We start from the raw sequence: 19,848 nt of genomic DNA, 5'->3' as shown, positions 1-19,848 counted from the left end.
TCCTCACCATGCACATGGCAGGACTGTCCTTCCCATTGCCCTGCTCCCGACTCTGCTCTCGATGGCTGAAGTCTTGCTAATTTATGAGCTGATGAGCAGTGAGTGATGCCGTTCTTTGCTGACACAGGTTATATTTCCTGAAGAGCTTGTGAGGTCTTTCTAAAGTTTTGTTAGACTTGTCAGCACTCCCGGCAAGAAGTCTGAATGCTTGACTAGTTGTCACTTGACGGCCCAAAGGTGAAAGAGTAAGTCTGCTTAAGGGAAGTAAGCAGTTTCTGCACATTCTGAAAAAAGCACTATTTAATAACTCGGGCTTGTGGTCTGAGACCTTTCGGCAGCGCTAGCAGAGCTGAGCTGCCCTTTTTGCCTCCTGAGATGATTTAAAAAAAAAAAAATGGCTGTAATATGACCTGCCAGAAGAAATTTGAATTTGGAAGGAACAGCAGCCAGATTCTGTCATGCCCAGCTTCCCTGCTGACACTGAATTAGGCAAGAATCGCTGCGGAGACTTTAGTCCGTTTATAGTATATATACCTATTCTTTCCCATTATCTTGTATATACTTCCATTAAGCCATAATGCAGAAGAAAAAGCAAGTAAGGCAGTGAGCTGTTGGTGCCCAAGGGTTAGGCATGAGGCTTTTCACAGTGGAAATGCTGTTTCCAGCTTGAAATTGTTCTGAGCGAGCGTGCGTTCTGGTCCGGAACGGAAAACAGAGCTGCAAAAATTTGCTGAGTGCTTTTAGATAATTTTGGTGCTCGTGTTTGAGGAGCAAAACAAGAAGCAAATAAGTACATGTGCAGTGCTGGTTGGCAGCTGAGAGCGCTCTGTGGCCTTCTAGGAATGCTGCAGAGGGGAGCAAATTCCGGGCGGATTTAAGAGCACTTGCAGAGTTCGGGGAACTGCTCACTTTCCCTCGATGTGCATGGTTTTTTTGTTTCCCTTACCTTGCGTTGCCTCTTGCGATTGCTTCCTTTTCTGAACTTTCCAGAATGCTCCACCGTCCATCTCGGACGCGTCGGCAGGGTGCCAGGGATGCCGCCAATTACAGGCGATTTCAGTTCATCAGAATTCACCATGAGAGGCTTCTACCAGAGTACCTGGGGAGTGTATTTTTTCTTCGTTTAACTTCGTTTTTAAGATCTCTGCTTCTTCAGCAGATGGCATTTTTATCTTGTTTTCTGAAAGGCCATATGGCCTAAAAGTGAGACTATCTCTTTAATTGTAAAACGTGGCCACCTGTTCTGATTTTAATGAATGCAGTGAGCATTTGTCTTGATATATCTACTTAAAAATAGCTACTTCAATTGAATAAAAAAACTCAATTGGGTACCAACCCTTCAGCTGCTGAAATAATCAATTAATTATTAAGTGGCTAATTTTAGAACCCACTGGCCATTCCCTCGGACTTGTCCTGATCGGAGCGGGCAGTGATTGATTGCGCTGCCGACGCAGAGAGGCACGTTGTGCTGGGGCCAGATGCCAGCAGCCTTCCAGCTGTTCATTGCGATATTGAGCAGGTGAATGCAACTTTGTGTCTCTTTGCTGCAAATGGGCTTGTCTTTCCTGCTATATCTCTTTCCTTTCGGTGTTATTTCAGCTGCTTATACATATGTTTTCCTTCAAGCCATCCACGGGTACAACTTGCCTTGCCTCATCCTCTGAGGGATAAAATCTGAAGTGCTCAAAAGGTATCCTAATGACAGTCCAGCTGGAGAGGAGGCTGAAATGCTGAACAAAAATAGACTTAAAAGGCTTATCCACTAACTGGCTCCTAATGGAAAGCCTTGCTAGAATCATTCTGCTCATTAAAATAACAATTGTCATTTAACTGTTTCGTAGGTCTCGGAGTTTGCACGCCGGCCTGAGTAGAGAACGCATAGTCTTCTGGCTCAAGTTTTCAGAGAGGTGGAGGGGAGTTAGATGCCCAGATCTTGTTAAACGAATGCGAACGCTTAATTCCAAATCCCTTTGAAGATTATCACCTTGCTGTATAAGTCTGTTGCAATATCATTTTGTTCTAAAGGCAATTAAAATGTCAGCCTAGGAATGTTCTGGGATTTTGATCAGGAGTGTTGGCTCTTCTGAGGGTTAACACTTTAGAGGTAGGAGCGTTCGCAAGAGTGCTTGCGGGTACAGCACTTCCCACTGTTTCAGTATTAGCAGGAACAGGCTCAGTAGCTGCTGAGTGAAATAGTCAAATTTTGAGTGGAAGACGACTTGCCTGCTTGCCTCTAATTGAAGATGTTTCTGACAAAACCACCTGTCCTGCCGTGGCCACCAATTTGCCTGTTAAGACAGGTGGAAAGCTACCTTTGCTTGCCCAAAATCAGTGTTTTCAGCTGTAGCCTGATCAGTGTAAATCCAGTTATCTCTCAAACCACATGGGATTTTGAGACAGCTGAGTGTTGCTTGTAAGGCTCAAACACTGCTTTGAAATGTTGAGCAAATATAAGAATAACTGTAGCTTTTGGCATTCAGATTCATTTATAAGTAATCTTTATGATGACCTTCCATTGATGTTTTGTTGTTTCAGTGGGAGGAGGGTCAGAACAGTTTTCAGCTGATCTCTGGCTATTGCGAGTTGGTGCGAACAGAGGCTTCCAACTTGGTTGCAGCGCATTCATGTGGCTTTCCTCTCCCTCTGCTTCCAGGGTAGCAGTAGCTAATTAAATGAGGTTCAACATTAAAGATTGAAAGTCGGGAAGGAAAGAGCTTATTAACCTTACTGAGCTGAAGAGAGTGCTGGGGTGTTTGGGGCGTATCTCTCTTGTGGGGCTTTCTACTCTTTTTTTATTCTTTTTTTTTTTCTTGGGAGTTGACATTTAGTTGTGCAGAAAATAAACTGTATCACTAGTTCTGTTGCAGCTCCTTTATGTGGTTGTGGCAGTGCAGCACATCTGTGAATTAGTTCTGAAGAAGAGCTGGAGTTTAGTCTCTGTTCTCTCGTTAGCAGAAATGCTAATTCTCTCTTGATTTGTAATGAAATCAAAGGACAGAAGAGAAGGAAAGCAGAAAAACAGAGGCTACGCGTTTAGGACACGCGTGAGAAATTTAGTCCGTGTTTTCCGTGATCCAAATCAAGTAGCAGACAGACTGAGTCTTTAGCTTAGGCTTCTTTCCTTTTTCAAAAGGGAACAGATTGAGGAGGGGAGAGGGGCACGGGACTGGAAACAGGCAATTCGAATGGCCAGGCACAGAGCCAGGAAAGGAAAGACAGGAGTAATGAGAGTCCTGTTAGATGCTGTCTTGCATGTGTGAGGAACGGGCTAAATAGGGCTTGGACGAGGACACGTGCATGCCCATGTGCGCCTTCCCCGCCCTGACTCTTTGAAAGGCTGCTTGGACCCTTATGGACAGGATTTGGGGTCTAAACACTCCTTTCATATAGCGTGCAGACTGTTTATCCTAGAAGAGGCTTTGAGATGTGAAAGCTGTAGTCAGGACTTCTGTCGTGAGCTGATTTAACTCTAAGAGATCCCCTGCATCTTTTGCATCAAATAAATTTTGCCTCTTTCTTCTCATCTCCAGATCACTGTGTTCACTACTATGATCTTCGCAACACTAAGCAGCCAATCATGGTGTTCAAAGGGCATCGCAAGGCAGTCTCCTACGCGAAATTTGTGAGTGGGGAAGAAATTGTCTCTGCGTAAGTATTTTCTTTTAAGTAGGTTAAAAAGTTGGTAGCCCTTGCTTCCTGGCACTCTTCAGTCCTTTTCATAGACACAGTTGTGCAAGTTCACCTGTGTGGGTGTGTGTGCACCGCGTGCATGCTAGGCTCTGTCCTTTTAGGAAGCAGATTGTGGCTTTTTGTAAGACAAAAATAGAATTCCTGATGTCACTTGGCTCTTGTAGAGCCTAAGAACTTAGGAGGAATACAAAGACAACCAGATCCAACTTCTGACCACAAGCCTCGGCTCTGGGAAGCTGCAGGCAGACACTGCTCTCGCAAAGTGCTGTGTGGGCTGAAGGCGCTACTGAGCGGGGCACTGCTGTAGAGGAGGATACTGGCAAAGCTATGAAGGTAGTAATTTCCAGCCAAAGGTCAGTTTAAAAAAAAAAAAAAAAAAAACACAGCTGATTAGCAACAGAAGTGATCAAATAGTACTGCCAGGGCTGAAGAGGATATTTAGCCACTGCCTAAAAGCAACTCTGAAGGACTGAGTGGGCAATTTTGTGATAATTTACTAATCTCTTCTGTGAAGGCCCTTTTTAAAATTAAATTTGAGTTAGAAAGTAGTCGAGGAGAAGCTATGTTTTGTGCTCCTAATGGTATGCAGCTTTTCAGCCAGGGTAGGCCATAAGGTCCGCTATGGAGACAGCGAAGAACACAGTTCTACAGCTTCTGTTCAGTTAGGTGGCCAGACGTGTCTGCCCCAAAACCAAATGCGGCTGTCTCAGTTCAAGATACATTTTCAGTCATATGGGAATGAGCACGTCTGTTGGATTATATGACGAGAGGTTGCTTGCGTGACTAGGTACAAGTCTGCTATGAATAAAACGGAGGTGAGCCCTTTCTATGTGATGGGGAAAATACAAGCAACCTTTGGGGGCTGCAGGCTGCTAGGAAAATCTTTGATCTCCACATGCTCATGTGTAACACCTGAGGGCAGCAGGGGTGGATCATAGGGATCACAGGTGGATCTAGCCCCAGGAAGCATGCTTGATGCTTCTTACTGAGTAGATGATTATCTGTCTCAGTTTTGTCCTGTATTTTCACACAACTTGCTCTAGAAGCCTGGAGCCAAAGCAGAGCATTTTAAGGTGTACAAATAAGTACTCAGATGTCAGTGAGTTACTCTGATCTCAGTTGTGTGATGGAAGGTTCCCTAGTGATTTCAGATACTGTTTATGTTTAATTAGTTCCTTATTTCTGTTAATATTATAGCTCTTTATCTAGGTGTAAACTCGTACCTAGAGCATGGAGCAAATCAATTTGTGTTTTGACCAAATCTGATTAAGAAAGCATTTAATAGAAGTAGAAGGAGAAAAGGAACGTTTTACAGCTATGATCAAGTGACATATCACATATGGGATGTTTCAGCAGCGAATGCTCTGTCCCATTTGAGCTGGCCATCTGAGAATGCTTATTCTACAGTCCTGGGAAAAATATCGATAGAGCTGTCAGACTCGGGCAGGCAACAACAGAGTGAGGGAACTGACTGAGGGGTTCATGTGTTTTTTTTCTGTGTGTTCGGAAAGAAATGCTGGAGAGAAGATTGTTTTTCATGTCTGTCTTTTCAAAACTAGGGGGAGGAGAGAAGATAGCACTATTGTCTCCCAAGAGCCAAGTATTAATTCCTTTGGAGGAAAAAATATATGTATATTCGGATTCTCTTGCTTTCTAGCTAGAGCTGTTTTATAGATGCATTGATTTATTTTGCCCTGAGAGTTAAGTTTTTGACCTCTGGGATGTTCAGAACTGCCTACTGTTTAGCACTATCTATTGATTGTCGTGCTGATTTACAGAGAGAGGCTGATTTAACAGAGCAGCATGTCCATGATATTTTTTGGAAAAGGTATGAAACCAGGAGAGCACTGTAACATCGGAAGGATCAATGGCCTTTTCCCCTCCTTGCAGTAGTGGCAGATAACTTCTTTTATGGCACACTTAACTCAGAGCAGTGAAAACAAGGCTAGAGCTCGATAGGAGTTTGTTAACAGTAAAAGCATTCCCTTAGTAATAGATTTTAAGTGTGTTTATTTTAATGAAGAGATTTAGCATGTATAGTACTAAAATACAGACATTAAGTGCCTGTGTAAAAGATCATCTTGATAGATTAGCTAATAGCAGAAGCTGTCACAGGAATCTAACAGCTTGGAGACCAGAGATTAGTCTCTGGCTGCTTTATGCTGCCTCTAGAAAAAGTTTATTCTCCAGGTGGTTCTGAAGCTTTTAAAAGCAGTTTTAAAAATAATATTGCTGTGTAATAGTACAGAAGATGAATCCGTGGACCTCTGGGCCAGAAAAAAGTAATATACATCTTTTTTCCCCTTTCCGAGAGCTGTGATGGTAAGTGTAAGAGAAAGGAAGGAAGAGTAAGCCGCAGTGTAGGGCAGCAGTGAAATTGGATAGGGAATAGAAACCAAATGCTCTGTTTTAGGGCTCCTGTGGTCAAGACTTAGAACCAGAAATGCGCTTCTGCTCAAGCCACAATACTAAAGATAAAGCTCACAGCCTTCATTCTGATCTGACCTCATGCTGTTATTACAAATGACTAACAAATCTGACTGCAGCTCCCTTATCACTCCTCTGTTGTTACAGCTGTCATTGAGGTCTGAGATAAGGTTTTTGCAGTATAGCATGAGGTGCGTCTCTCCTTCTGTTAAATATTTTTTGGTAAATGTGACATTGGTATGGGGCTAGTGTGTTGCATCAGTGGTAGTGGTAATATTTTGTGGATATTGGATTTTTCCTTCGACCCTTAATACTCAGAAAGCAACAAGTTTGATCTGACTTGTACCAGAGGAGCGTTAACTGCTGCTTCCCCCACCCCCTGGAGGCTGACTGGTCCTATTCTCTCCCTCTCTCTTTCAAATTTAAGACTGGAATAGCACTACCTATTTGTTTGCTGTCTCCTCTTTCCTCAAAGGTGGGGCTCCAGTCCCCACCACCATGAGCATTTTGTTCAGACTGTGGATTGTATCACCATAAGTGATCGAGCGCTAGAATTGCAAAGCCCGGTTGAGTGCTCGAGAGTAACTCCTGGGAAGTAAGAGAGGCTCGAGTCCCCTCAGATGTGGGGGGGGAATAAATTAATCCTGAATCTCTCCGAAACCTGCAGTCTTCCTAGCTCAACTGAGCTCTGCCAGGCAGAGATGACTATCTCTGCTTGCTTTCTTTCCCTGAAAGGGAAATGTTTGCTCACAGTAAATAAAACGACGTTCTGCGTGGAGACATGATTGCATATGGGGTAGCGATGGAAAACATCAATTTTCATGTAATCTGAATAGGGTTTTATGTTTTAATAGTAATATTTAGCTTTACTTTCAAGATTAAAAAAAGGCAGGTTTGAGATCTGTATCTATATTCGTGCAGTCTCAATTACATATGAGAAAAACGCATCAATTTTAATGCTAATAAGAACTCTACTCCCTCATAGGCTTTTATATGCCACAGATTGGTATTGGACAGAATCATTGGAATTGGATATCCTACTTTCAGGGCAGCTGGCGGGGGGGAGGAGACTACTCTCTGCCTTGAATCCTATAAAGGCATGAATGAGAATTTTAGCCATCAGGCAGAAAAGAACAGATTTTGCTATGCTGTAGAGGTTAAAAATATATTCAGCATGTCCTGCATAGGTGAGGATATGGAGGAGGCAATGATGGCCCGAAGGTTATACAGTTCAGTGGAGGACTCCACAATCGATAGGTGGAAAGGAAGAGTAATACTTCAGCAAAGTTTTTTACTCAAATGTGTAATGTATTTTGACAGGCTTTTGAAATAATGTGATACCCTTCTGAGTTCAGCCAGAGTTGCATATGACTGAAAGTGGGATAAATCTCCTGGAGTGCACCAAGACTTTATGTTGCGAGTTAGAGTGTTAAGGAACAGTGTTTCAAGCTAGGATTACCTGCCATGTGGCAGCAGTGTAACTTATAGGTGTTGTTTTTAGGTCAACAGACAGTCAGCTGAAGCTGTGGAACGTAGGGAAGCCTCACTGCTTGCGCTCCTTCAAGGGTCACATCAACGAGAAAAACTTCGTAGGGCTGGCATCCAATGGAGACTACATTGCCTGTGGTGAGTAGAGCAGCCGTCCAGGCAAATGCTTATATGGCTCTACAAGAGCTTCTCCCTCTCCAGTTGCAAAGCACACAAGGAATTGTACCAAGTAGCTGGATGGACTTTTATGGAGGATTATTCTGAGGTTCCACCCTCCTCTCCCTTTCCCAGGGAATGGCGTAAAGAGCCTTAAGCTAAGGGAGTCTGTACTTAGTTGTCTCCATTTCAGGTGGGTTCTTTGTACATGATGATTCAGACTTCTTGTCACCAAAAATTGACGACTAACGTAGTTGCTGTTGCTCTGACTTTTAAGGTGATAAACTGACCGATCCTCCTGCAGCTTTCTAAGGAAATACAGTAGCCTGGGTCACTTGAGTGGTCCTGTAGTTGTCATTTAATACAGTATTCTACATGGTAAAACCATAACACCCTCACTCTGAACAGCTTTCTAGCAGTTTGTCTTTTTGCTGCTTAAGCTGAACTGTTGAACCTGTAAATCCAGAGGTGAGAAAACAGTGATAGGCTCATGACCATGGGATGTGTAGGACACCCCCATTCCAGCACTTATGAGAGGACCTTATCTTGTGTATTTTCTGAGGTTTGCGCAGCTTGCAAGGCAGAAATTGGGATGGTTTTCAAAGCAAGTATACTCTGATTAGTGCTTCTTACTCAAGCCTCCACAGACCAAACTGTCATACTTGATTACCACAAGCAAAAACTGAAAATCCTGCCTGCATCATAGCTGTAACATTGAGGAGACTGGCTGTAACAGTGTCTCATGTTGTAGTGGAGATGCCCTGTTCTGCTCGGGCAGAGTGCTATACCCTGTGGAAGCTGTGGAGTAAGGTTAGCATCCTGTATATTTTGCAAGTGCTCTGCATACTGCAATTGTGTTTTAATAAAGCCTGAATCTACTTTTAAGTGACCTGAATGTTTGCTGTGGAGCAATCCCAGTTATCAAGGCACCACAACCACTTGTGGTGAGATGATAACTAAGAGGAGGAAATCTATTGTCCTTTACTTAAAGCTTCTTGGCTCTTTCATTATTTATCTGTACATGCTTCCAGCACGTAATCCTGTGTATTTACTTTTTATTTCTAGGAAGCGAAAATAATTCCCTTTACCTATACTATAAGGGCCTCTCAAAGACACTGCTAACATTCAAGTTTGATACAGTCAAAAGTGTCCTGGACAAGGACCGGAAAGAAGATGACACCAATGAGTTTGTGAGTGCTGTCTGCTGGAGGGCACTACCAGATGGGGTAAGTTTTCTGCTCTGTCTCCCCAGGAGGGTGCTAAAGGAATGCCTCCTGCTCACTTAGGAAATGGCAGTGTTGAAGGTTTGACTGCACTTGGTGTTTTTCTGTTTGTGAATATTGCAGAGCAGGTTGATGTTAGAAAGTGAAGATTTGCAGGATTGCTGAAGTGCTCTGGGCTGGGAGGGAGGGGAATGCCCAGAGGACAGGAGGCTGCTGTATGTTGTGTTCTTAACTGTTCCACCTGAGTGTCTGAATTTCTTTACTTTTGCATCTGAAATCCCCAAAGTAGCATTGCATTTAATTTTTTGCATGCGCGTTAGCAGGGTTTTTGTTTGGTTGAATGAAGGCACCTGCAGGCTCTTAGATATTCACTGTGGACCTTATTTAGATGTTACCTATCTGTGAGAGCTGGCTTATTGAAATACAGGCTCTATGTGTAGATGAGTAAATAAGTAAATGAGGTAAGCCCAGGCTTCAGCTAACTCGATGACTATTTCAGTGACAGCTAATTCATATATATAATGGGTGTGCTAATGCTGCAAGCGTACCTGGTGCACTTTTTGTGAGAGCGTCCCTTAGGCATGGTATTGCTTTGGCGAGTAAGAATGCTGCTTTTAAATTCCAAGTGTTCTTGAAAACCTTTTATAAGAAATTTGAGCAAATAACTCTTGTATGTAAGTGTTTGCAGATGAGATACTTCACTGGAGATCATTCGCTATATGTAATCTTTCAAATAGCTAAAATGGAGCATTGCCTAATTGATGTCCTGAGACACTGCAGTCAGAAAGACAGTGTTTTGGAAGGTTAGCATCTACCAATCTCTTTAAATGTGAAGAAACTGTCCCTGCAATTGTGATTCAGGTGTCACTAGCATAAACTTATTCCAGATCGATGCTTCCGAATCAAAATTAAACCTTTTTTAGATTTGAAAAAACATCTGAATGCATCTGAATTCAAAGATTGCACCTGTGATTTATGAGTAGGAAGCAGGCTGCTTTGGTTTGGTAAAAAATGGGACTAAATGACACAGCTTTGCTAGCTTTTTTTCTGCCCGGGGATTTAGGAGGACTCGGTATACACGGATGTCATGTCTCAAGTGAAGAGTGGATATTGGAAGTTATATAATCCATATTTCTGCTGAATAAAATGTACTGCAGGAACTTGTGCATCTATAAATGTCTCTTCCTTAATTTTCTTTACTGCTTTATTTTCTGTTGTGTTGTCCTGCCCACTTGAACCTCGTGTGGAACTTTTCAGTAGGCATCTGAGTAATAGTGATGGCCCACCCCTTGTGTTATTTCTGTTGTCCTCCCGTTCTTATCACAGCCTTTCCTCCAATTGTCATGTTTTACTCTGACAAACCTTCTGTTTAAGCAACTGAGAAACTTTTGAACAGTTACCAAGGGCTGTCAAAGAGTTACTTGCAACTAAAATGAAAAATTTTGTACAACAAAAATGTAGCAATTTAGTAACAGATAAATCAGGCCTATGAAGACCACCCAAAAAATTCCGATTTCACTCAGTTAAGTAGCATACAGAATCTGTCACCGTTCTGATTTTGTCCATCATTCCTCTACTTTTCTCAGGACTTCTTTTAAATTAGTATCTGTCTCCCCTGTGGCAACCACAGCTACTTCGCTTTAGTTTGCAAAGAAGGTAGCAAAAAGCTACCTGTGATCTGAGAGGCACCAGCTGAGTGTTTTGCTTCAGTGTTTTAACTCCTCTCTGCAGTGTGCCTGCCATCCTGCTTTACATACTGAACAACCATTGCGACTTGCTTTTGCCAAGAGGCCTGAATGTTTCCTTGTGTCATACCTCCAGTTTCCCCTGAGACAAGAAGTACTCTTCATCAATGCATCCGCACATATCTCTCCCCTTTGTAGTGGTGCAGTGGTCTACTCAGACCTAATTGAGACTTTACTCGTGTTCTTGGTAAATTAAATTACTGCACAGACAAAGGTCACTTAAATCCACAGAGTCTTGCTCAAAGGATGAAACTCCTTATTTTTCGTTATGATAAAATGTCTTATATTGGAATAGGTTCTTCAAATGGGCTTTGTATATAGAGACTTCCCTAAAAGCTGGCATATGTTTTAATGATGCTTGGATGAACTAATCAAGGCTTTTGCATTGCGGTGCTATAAGGATGCATAGGAATTGGAGAAACCTACGTCCTATTTCTGGCCTAATTGCAGGCTGATCCTGAGGGAGTCACTCTGCTTTAGTTCCCAGCAGTGAAAAATCTTATCGTCAGGGGAGGTGATCATGCCTGCCTTACTTCAGGGTACACGTGTCCAGCAGCTTCAGCCGAGCAGCACCACAGATCTCTGCATGGGCCACAGCACCTGCCCAAGAGCCGTGGTGAACACTGTGGGTAGGCTTTATGCTCTTGTGGGTGTACTGGTTTTGAACTTGTGCAGCAAGGTATCAAGAACGTCTTGTTTGTCTCCATGGCAGTGGTCACTGTATTAAGTTCAGTTCACTAACTTGAGTCTTTCTGCTGGAGGGAGATACAGGTGCTGCGTGCTGGCTCCTCCTCAGGTCTCCCACTGGAGCAGTCTCTCTTCCGTTCCCCTGTGGTGCTGCTCTCGTGGATAGTTCTTTAATTAACCTTTTGAGAAGAGATGAAATTTCAGATCTGTCAGTTATCTTGGGAAGCGTAAGTACATGTACTCCTTCACTTCATGCATTTCAGTGCAGATTCTTGGATCCTAATTAAAACCCAATGAAAACTTCCAGATAAAATGTCACTGGTTCTTTCCTAAATCTATTTTTGTTTGATTCAAGCTTTTACTTCCTCCTGAGCCAAAGTCAAGCTGTGCCAGCAGCCCTTGCCAGATTTTTTTTTTTTTTTTTTTTTGCTTCCCCTCTCCTCTGTCTTGGTCTTCCTTCGCTTACGAAGATGCAGAGACTTTTCTGCTATAGCTGTCACCTCTCCAGCTGCACAGGCCTGTACAGCATGCTCTTTCCACATGTGTCAAAGCTATAATGAGATAATGAGTTAGAGAAATTGTTCTCTGTGCATATTTATTACCATTTTGCTTACTCACTTTTCAGCTTTTACATTCAGGTAATGTTTAGAAACACTAGTATACAAGCTGCTACTCATTTCTGTGTTGGACTCTTCAAAAAAAAAATTCTCAATGTGTAGATGAGGAAGCAAACCTTGGCTGCACTTGTTCTAATGCTGCACTCTGGAGAAAGGTAAATGGACTTTAAAAAAAAAAAAAAAAAGGCACTTGTTTATCGTTTGTGGGGAATGCCATTTCTCACTTATTCTCCTCAAAAAATTGATCCGTGTTTATAAGTAGAAGGAAATTCAGGAAATTTTTTGCCCTTAGATCTGATAATGTAATATGGTGAGTCAGAAGCAGAGTTAAGGATACATTTCGGAACCTTTCATGAACCAAACGCTTTTATTTCACAAATCAAAGTTTTTCTCACATTGCCTGTGTCATCCTTTGTTGCTAGCACCTAAGCAAGATTTAGCCAACTTTATTTGAAACCTAGACCTGCTTTTGAGATTGCAAAGTACATTCTCCTGTTTCATTAGGACGTAAGCATCCTCGAGACTTTCCTGCTTAGGGAAGGGAAATTACAGTAGTAGCTCGGTGCAGCTAGGCAGGTAGATGCATCTTTTATTTCTCGTGGGAGGGTATCTCTAGTTCTGTCTAAAACTGACAGCTGATACACAGGTAGTTTTTAGAGAAGATGAGTTTTCCCTTATGTCTTTCATGATGTTTCCCCTTTTTCTAAGGGGGATACCCTTCATTCAGACCTGGTTTGCCATATTGCAGAGTTCAGGGTGCACCTCGTTCATTTACGTTGTATTACATCTCAAGTAATGCTACCCCCTTTCCTGGTCACACTTAGTGTTTCTAAGAGAAATGGCTGTAAAAAGGGCAACCAATGCTAAACCTGCTTCCAGGAAAGCAAAAAAGGTATTACTGCTGAACACAGAAGCAATTTGATTATGTAGATTAAGTGTGGCTCAATCTATCATAATCGCTGTAAAGAAGCCATTTAATTTTGTACCTGTTTGCATGAGTATTCATTACTGCAGATAAGCAGGTTAGCCAGGGAAAGATTTCTCGAGCAGAAATATTGGGGCTTTGATACCGCAGAGGAGATGCAGATAAGAGCAGGAAAATGCCAGGTAAATTGGCTAAGGTTAAGCTTTATATTATTAGGGGTGGGGAGAAGGGGGGGACAGATCTTTTGAGAACAGCATTGCAGATTTTAACCAAGAAGTGTCTTCATAGTTAGTCTTGTATCCTTGAACTTCTCTTTGTTAACCTAAGATGGCAACGTTCTCTTCCAACAGGTTTTTGGTGCATCTCTTCAGAAAACAAGGTTTTTTCTATTTATTTGTCAGCTTATTTCTTGATGAAATGATTTTCGGCTTATTTCTTCATTCAGCTTTATTTCTTGATAGTGTCTGACTTGAACTCTTTATCATAGAAAAAATTAGATTTCTAAACTGGCTATGCAATAGGACTGAATCTGGTCGCTGATAAGAAGTATCCATCCTTTCTTTCCCAGTAGCCTAATAAATGGTACACAACATACACATGAGCTAGTCAGGCACTCGGATAATTTGCAATCAGCAAATTGGCTCCTTTCACTGGATTTAATTTCCCCTATATAGATTATTGTGGGAAGTGATTCATTGCCATTTTTAAGCACTAATTAATTTGGATGACTTATGAACATTAAAAATGAAACCTCCTTTGTCATTCCCAAATAACCAAATGCATATTCAGTGTCCTTCTAAATAACTTATATTGACTGTAGCCACATCTCTTGTAACTTGGAAGATTAATTTCAGTGGCAGTTTGAGGGAAGATAACTGTAAGACTTTATTTTTCATTCTACTTTGCTGCTGAAAAGTTTGAATTTTTTTAGAATTTGCGAATATCTGAATTTTGATGTACAACTTAAACTCGCTTTTACTTTTGCAGCATCCTCAAATGGTTGTTCAGATGACACTCAAGAGATATACCTAAGTAGTAATCTAAAGCTTAAGGAAAATGCCTGTATTAAATGGTTAGACCCAAACTGTCTTTGGTCTCCCTCTGATTCCAGGTGGTCGCATAGGTAGTGATGTGCGTACCTCCAATAAGAGTATTTCCATGGCGGGGATCTGCCTTTTTTTGATGCATCCTTTCTTTCACGGACCGGTGGAGCCTGCACAGTGAGGCTAGGCTTCTCGCAAATTAGCCGATAGCATTCGCGTGCAGCATCTCTCAAATTGGTATTCCTCAGGTTATTCTCTGGCGTAGCACTGCACAACTGCTTCACCCTGGAAACGCAGCGGTCTTCACGTTCTCTCTTGTGATCGAAATGCGTAACGGTTTATGGCAAGCTGAGAACGATCGGCTTTTGATATTTGACTTGGTCAGCTATCTTCCGCTTTTTAGCGTGAAGATTTCCAAAGATTTTCCTCCTTTCTGTGGAACGTGTCTAAGCCACATAGCGTGTGTGCTGTGAAGCTCACTCTCTCTGTGATGGCTTCCTCTTCCTCTCTGCTGCATGCCATGTTCTTTCTGGCCGTCCGTGACCTGTTCCGCTGAAAGTTTTCTTTGACTTAAGTTTTATTTAGCTGCTTACGCTTTCCAGTCTTATATACTAAGTTGCTTTAAAAACTGTATTTTTATATGCAGAATAATTTCTACCTTGCAGACAAAAATGTTATGACAGGTTCGGTATGTACGCTGCTTTGTGCTGCATATGCTCATATTCTTTCATACCTGTATCTTTCCAAACGCTCACTTCAGAGTTCTGCTTTTTGTGCGGCTAAAGAGACTTAAAGAAAATAGGTCACCTGACCTGTTAGGCAGGTGACTAACAATGTTTTCCTCCCATCACAACCCTTGGAGTCCAACTGCTGAGATCTTCATGGAAAAAAAATCGTTTGTGCATTACATTGAAACATCAGTGTTTGACACATCAGTGCATGCGTAAGACCACCTTGGTAATGTGATTCTCCTAAATCCTGCAATTTGTATAAAGTGTTTAATTTATTTTGGATCTGTTTTGTGCAAGAAAAAAATATGGATGAGTGCTTTCTCAGTACTATATCTCCGCAGCTCCAGGCCTCCCTCTGAGTTTTCTCCCTGTGAAAACAGTGCTTGCTTGCATGGTCTGACGGTCAGCACTGCTGTCGCAACCAAGCGTGGACAGAGGTGAAGGGTGTTGGGCAACCGACTGATAACACTGACCTCTATCCACGGTGCCCCTCAAGTTCAAGTACACTTAGGGGAAAAGGTGTTTTACACCCCTTATTTTCCTGTTTCAGGACTCAAGGTGGCATGACAGTAGGTAGGTAGTGTGCAAATGAGTGTGTTAACTCTGCCTGTTCTGGATGTAGAGCAGCTGCTGTTACAGCCCCTGTGAACAGAGGGGATGAGGCTGTTGCTTTTGTTCAGCGCTTGAAGTTCAGGTCCCCTGGGGTACTGCAAAACTCTGATATCATTCGAGCTTCTATTTTAAGAATAGCCTTTCCGAGGAGTGTGGGTGGTTTGTTTTTTTCCTTGTTAGTTTTAAGTTTACATTTGCAAACTCGATTTTTCTCTCCTCCTGCAAGGCGAGGTATGTATTTTTTTTTTTTCTTTTCTGCTTACCCACAGAAAATTGCCAAGGGGTTGGTGTTTTTTGAAGTGAAGGCAGATCAAAGTTGCACGTAGTTCTTGAATGAAGGCAGCACTTACTCTCTCAGACTTTTGTAGCTGTTATCTGCTCACCAATGCATCTCTTCTAATGTCTGCAGAAGTAGAAAGCGCGGTGGAGAAGAGTCGGAGGCCCTCCTTGTTAGTGCCACCTCTTTTAGAGTCGATGAATGACATAGTCGATGTGACTTGGAGTACTGTTAACATGACAGCTTCACCAGTTGATCCCAGTGGTGCAGCTGAACAGATAATGGATTGCAGTTCAGGGCTAGTGTAAACAGAGGTGTGAGCAGGCGCCTGTTTCCTAGGCTCTTAAAAATAAGAGCGTGCCAGTCGGGAACGGTATTGATATGATACACATTGTGAACAGGGGAAGCAAGAAGTCTCTGTAAAGCTGTCGATAAATTTGTAAGTAGATGTTTCTCTCCTGTTGAGCCTCTGCTGCTTTAATATCCATCAATTCTTTATTCAAGTCTGCGTTTTGTAACAGTTGAACGCAAGTCAAGAAATTCAGTTGGAACTCAGACTTCGTTCCCGACTGCATCCTTAAGTCTCTCCTGAACCATACATAACGTTACTGCGGCACTTCAGCTTGTACTTTGTGTATTGTGTGGCCCTTCATACAAACTGTATCCCAAATAATACCACCTAGTGCAAAACTATGTGTTATGGCAATAACACAGGGACCTCTTTATTATGTGCTGAGGTTGGGGTGGGGGGGAGAACAAGAGCAGATTTGTGTTCAGAGAGCATTTCTGTGTAGAATTAAATAACTGTACAGCTGTCACCTCTTCCCTTCCCCACCAAACCTCTACGCTGCTTCTGTTAGGCCTCTTGCTCTGAACTCTGATACATACCCTGATGGGTTCTTAAAGACACTGATGAAATAATGGATTAGGCTGTTGTAAGGTTTGGATTTTTTTTCAGATGTCTGGAAGCATGGAAACCTACCTACTTTGAGTTGCAAGCTCCTCTTTCCCCGTGCTCGTTCTTTCAGTGTCTTGTCTTTCTGTGGGAGAAGTCAGCCTCACAGGCTTTCACCCACACTCCTCCTAGGGATGAAAGGTGGCAAGCTGGTTTTCTTCTCTGCCTGCAGAACCCTTAGCCTTTGGGTAAGGACTGTCCTTTACGTTTTCTCTTTTATAATGTTACTTCCCTTTTTTCATTCCCTGTATAGTGAACCTGGAGCAGAAACCCCTTAAAGCAGTGGTTTTTTGAGTGACTCCTACTCCTAGCTAACTCCTACAGTGTTGTAGGAGCCAGGCAAGTTTTGGAGGCACTTTGTGTACTGAGCCAGCATCTGTCACCTGGGTCTCGAGCTCCAACAGAAGCCAGTCTCCTATCCGAGTCGGTCACGAAGACTGCATGAGCAGCCTTTGCCACCCTTTCTACTCTTATGTTTGTGATGTTTGTGCTGGATTTTCCACCCCCCCTCCCCTGGAAGTGCCAGCAATTATCTGCTGAAGTCTCTGGTTGCCACCAAGTGCCTGTGAGATGAAGTTTGAACGCTTCTGGCTAATCCCAAGAAGTTGGGTAGTAGTCAGTTAGTGTTGTATGAAGCGGGTAAAGGGTGTCACTTAAGATGATGGGAGCTGCAGGGGGGAAGACGCATTTCACCACTTAGTCGGTGCAAAAGGAGGAGCCTGGTGTCAGACCAGGAGGGGCAAGGCACGTGACAATGAAGCAAGTTTTCAGAAGTCATCGGCTTTGGGCTGACCACTATCTTTGAAGTCAGCTTCAATAGAGCAGCAGAAATCGCACACCGAGAGTGTTCGAAACTCTCCCTGCTACTATTCTGCTGTCATGACTGTTTGAATGGGGTTTTATAACCTCATTCCCTTTTAACAAGTGACGCTGCTTCAGTTAAGGTCAGAGCAGGCTCCCAGTATTTTTTTCTGGTTTTGGGTGCATCTACCTGTGCAAGCATTGCCAGGGCACCGACATTTAGTAGTCATAGTTCATGAATCGCATCAGCCTTTTGCTCTAGTGCTCCTAATTAAGCAGTTCTAATGGCAGGATTTAATGTTTTACAGAGTCTAAATGAAGTGGAAAAAATATGAACTAATTCTTTTTCTTTCCAACACAAGATTTTGAACAGATAATTTCACCTCTAGGTGAAATGGAAGTACTAGTGCAGAGGTATTTATGCACAGGTAACTTTGTCTGCAAAAGCTTTAGTTTATGGAGGTCTGTAATAATTAATGCTTAGCTTTGGCCCACATGTTCTGAAGGCTTTCTAACCTTTTCTGTCCTTCTGATATCAATACAGAAACCCCAGTGTCCTAGGATGTGGGAACTTCTGGCCGGTTTAATGTCATTGGCCTTGCCTATTACCAAATCAAAAAATAAGGCTTTTGAGACACTCCTTATTAAAACAGGTGCTCATACTAATTCTCCAGTAGCAAAACAGTTTTTTCTATTGTTTTAATCCATTCCAAGAATACTGGATTCCTTTTTGATGTGTTGTCCAGATCTAACTAACTAATGCTAGATGAGCTAGACTAGGTGCCCGAAGTAAAAATAGTCACTACTTTGAAAGCCATCTTATGTCTGAACTGAAACTCCCTGGATATGTAATTATTTTAGATATATAGGATACACCAGAATTAGAATATCAGTATATTCTAAGGACGGGAATACAGTACAACAGGAAAATCTGAAACGGCAAATTATTTAGAAAATTAGTGAGCAGCTCTTGGACAGAAATGATACTGTTAATGTCAGGGTTATGCAGCTGAATAGCTGTGTTCACCCTTAGAGTTGTTTTGAATTCAGTGAGAAAAACGGTGCTTCAAACAACTTTGTTTCTTATATATATTATTATATATCATAATGACTTCCTAAACTCTTATCTAGTTGCTAAAGCTGTAGAGGAGCAAGCTGCTTGCTGCATTACTGGAGCTTCCGGAGGTACTCTGTCTGAAGTGAATATTAAGTTAAACAGAGGTATAGTCTGGGGAACTGGCAGATGAGACAACTGTATTGTTTTCCGCTTACTCGTAATAATGAGAGATACTGTAGGAAAGATAAGAAATATTACATATACTGGAAGGAAAGATTGGTTCAGATCCATTAAAAATCATTTTACCTGTAATCTGCAGATAGCATATAAATTAACTGCAGCAGGGGGAAAGAAATTGCATCCCTTCTCACTACCCCCGTTGGCAGAAACTTGGCATTGTTAGCCAAACCTCAAAACATAATGCTGGCATAAATGATTTTTTTTTCGTTCCTGGTTTCTCAGTTTGTCAGTTTGATTGAATCCTCGTTGCCTGCTTCTTCCAAGAAAGAGTTTGTATAAAGCAGACCGCTCTGGCCAAGTTTGATGTTCTCGTGTTCATCAAATAATGGAAAGCCAATCTAGTTTGTGAAATATGGATTTGTGGAAAGCATTGACTCATTCAGAGTGAAATTGCCTTGATTAGACTAGGAGTAGAATAGCACTTTTGTTTGTGCCTTGTTTCGGAACTTGCTTATTGGCTCCAGCATTTTAAAGGATAAATTTGGACAAGCAGTGGCAAAAACAGGAGAGAGAATGAGCTGGAAGTTAAATGCTAATATCCTTACTTAGCATGAAAGGATTCCCCTCACTGAAGGCTTTCTTTTTTTGTTAGGTTCACGTTTGACTTCACGCTGTAAAACAACAATTTTGAATTGTTGGGATGTGCATTGTGAACTTTCAAGTTTTTGTTCCAAAAACATCTTGGTCTTATTCTGCAGTTGTTTATTGTTCCCATAGTAATGCTCCTTGTTTTCCCCCCCCCACCCCCCCCCCGAGAGCAGAGCCAACTGCTCTGCAGATCATGTAGCTGAGGAGGAGGATGACCTCCTCCTTGTAAGCCCACCACTGTTCATGTTGAACCTGGGAATCACCCTTTCTGGAGTGGAGAGGGCAGCAGGAGCTATGAAAACTCATCTCCGTACAGACTTTTAAAGTTCTCATTGTGTTCCTTTTTGAGCAGATTATGCCATGGTTTGTGGTGGTTTTATGACACAGACAAGTGTATCCTCTGCCAGGCTGAGGCTCCTGTGTTAGTCTTGGATAGCATATGAATGTGGAATTTGAGCCCAGCTCACTACAAATAAACATTAACAAAGTAATGAATCTGGTGCACACTAAGCCACTCTGTCTCGGTCCCTATCCAGAGAAACATGTACTGTATGTGCTTGATGTGGTTTTTGAGAGGCCATTTCTT

General features: G+C 42.3%; 1 protein-coding gene across 2 annotated transcripts in view; it reads left to right on the top strand.

Moving 5' to 3' along the window:
* COP1 (COP1 E3 ubiquitin ligase) overlaps positions 1-19,848 on the top strand; it is a 134,662-nt gene that overhangs the window by 92,094 nt on the left and 22,720 nt on the right. For both annotated transcript variants that reach the window (XM_068951758.1, XM_068951759.1), the window contains exons 16-18: positions 3,531-3,648; positions 7,619-7,743; positions 8,827-8,987. In XM_068951758.1, the coding sequence (XP_068807859.1) occupies positions 3,531-3,648; positions 7,619-7,743; positions 8,827-8,987 (404 nt within the window). The remainder of the gene's footprint in view (positions 1-3,530; positions 3,649-7,618; positions 7,744-8,826; positions 8,988-19,848) is intronic.

This window comes from Struthio camelus, chromosome 8 (assembly GCF_040807025.1).
Source record: "Struthio camelus isolate bStrCam1 chromosome 8, bStrCam1.hap1, whole genome shotgun sequence".
Classification (NCBI taxonomy): Eukaryota; Metazoa; Chordata; class Aves; order Struthioniformes; family Struthionidae; genus Struthio; species Struthio camelus.
The sequence above is the reverse complement of the archived record's forward strand: the minus strand, read 5'-3'. Positions and strand labels throughout refer to the sequence as shown.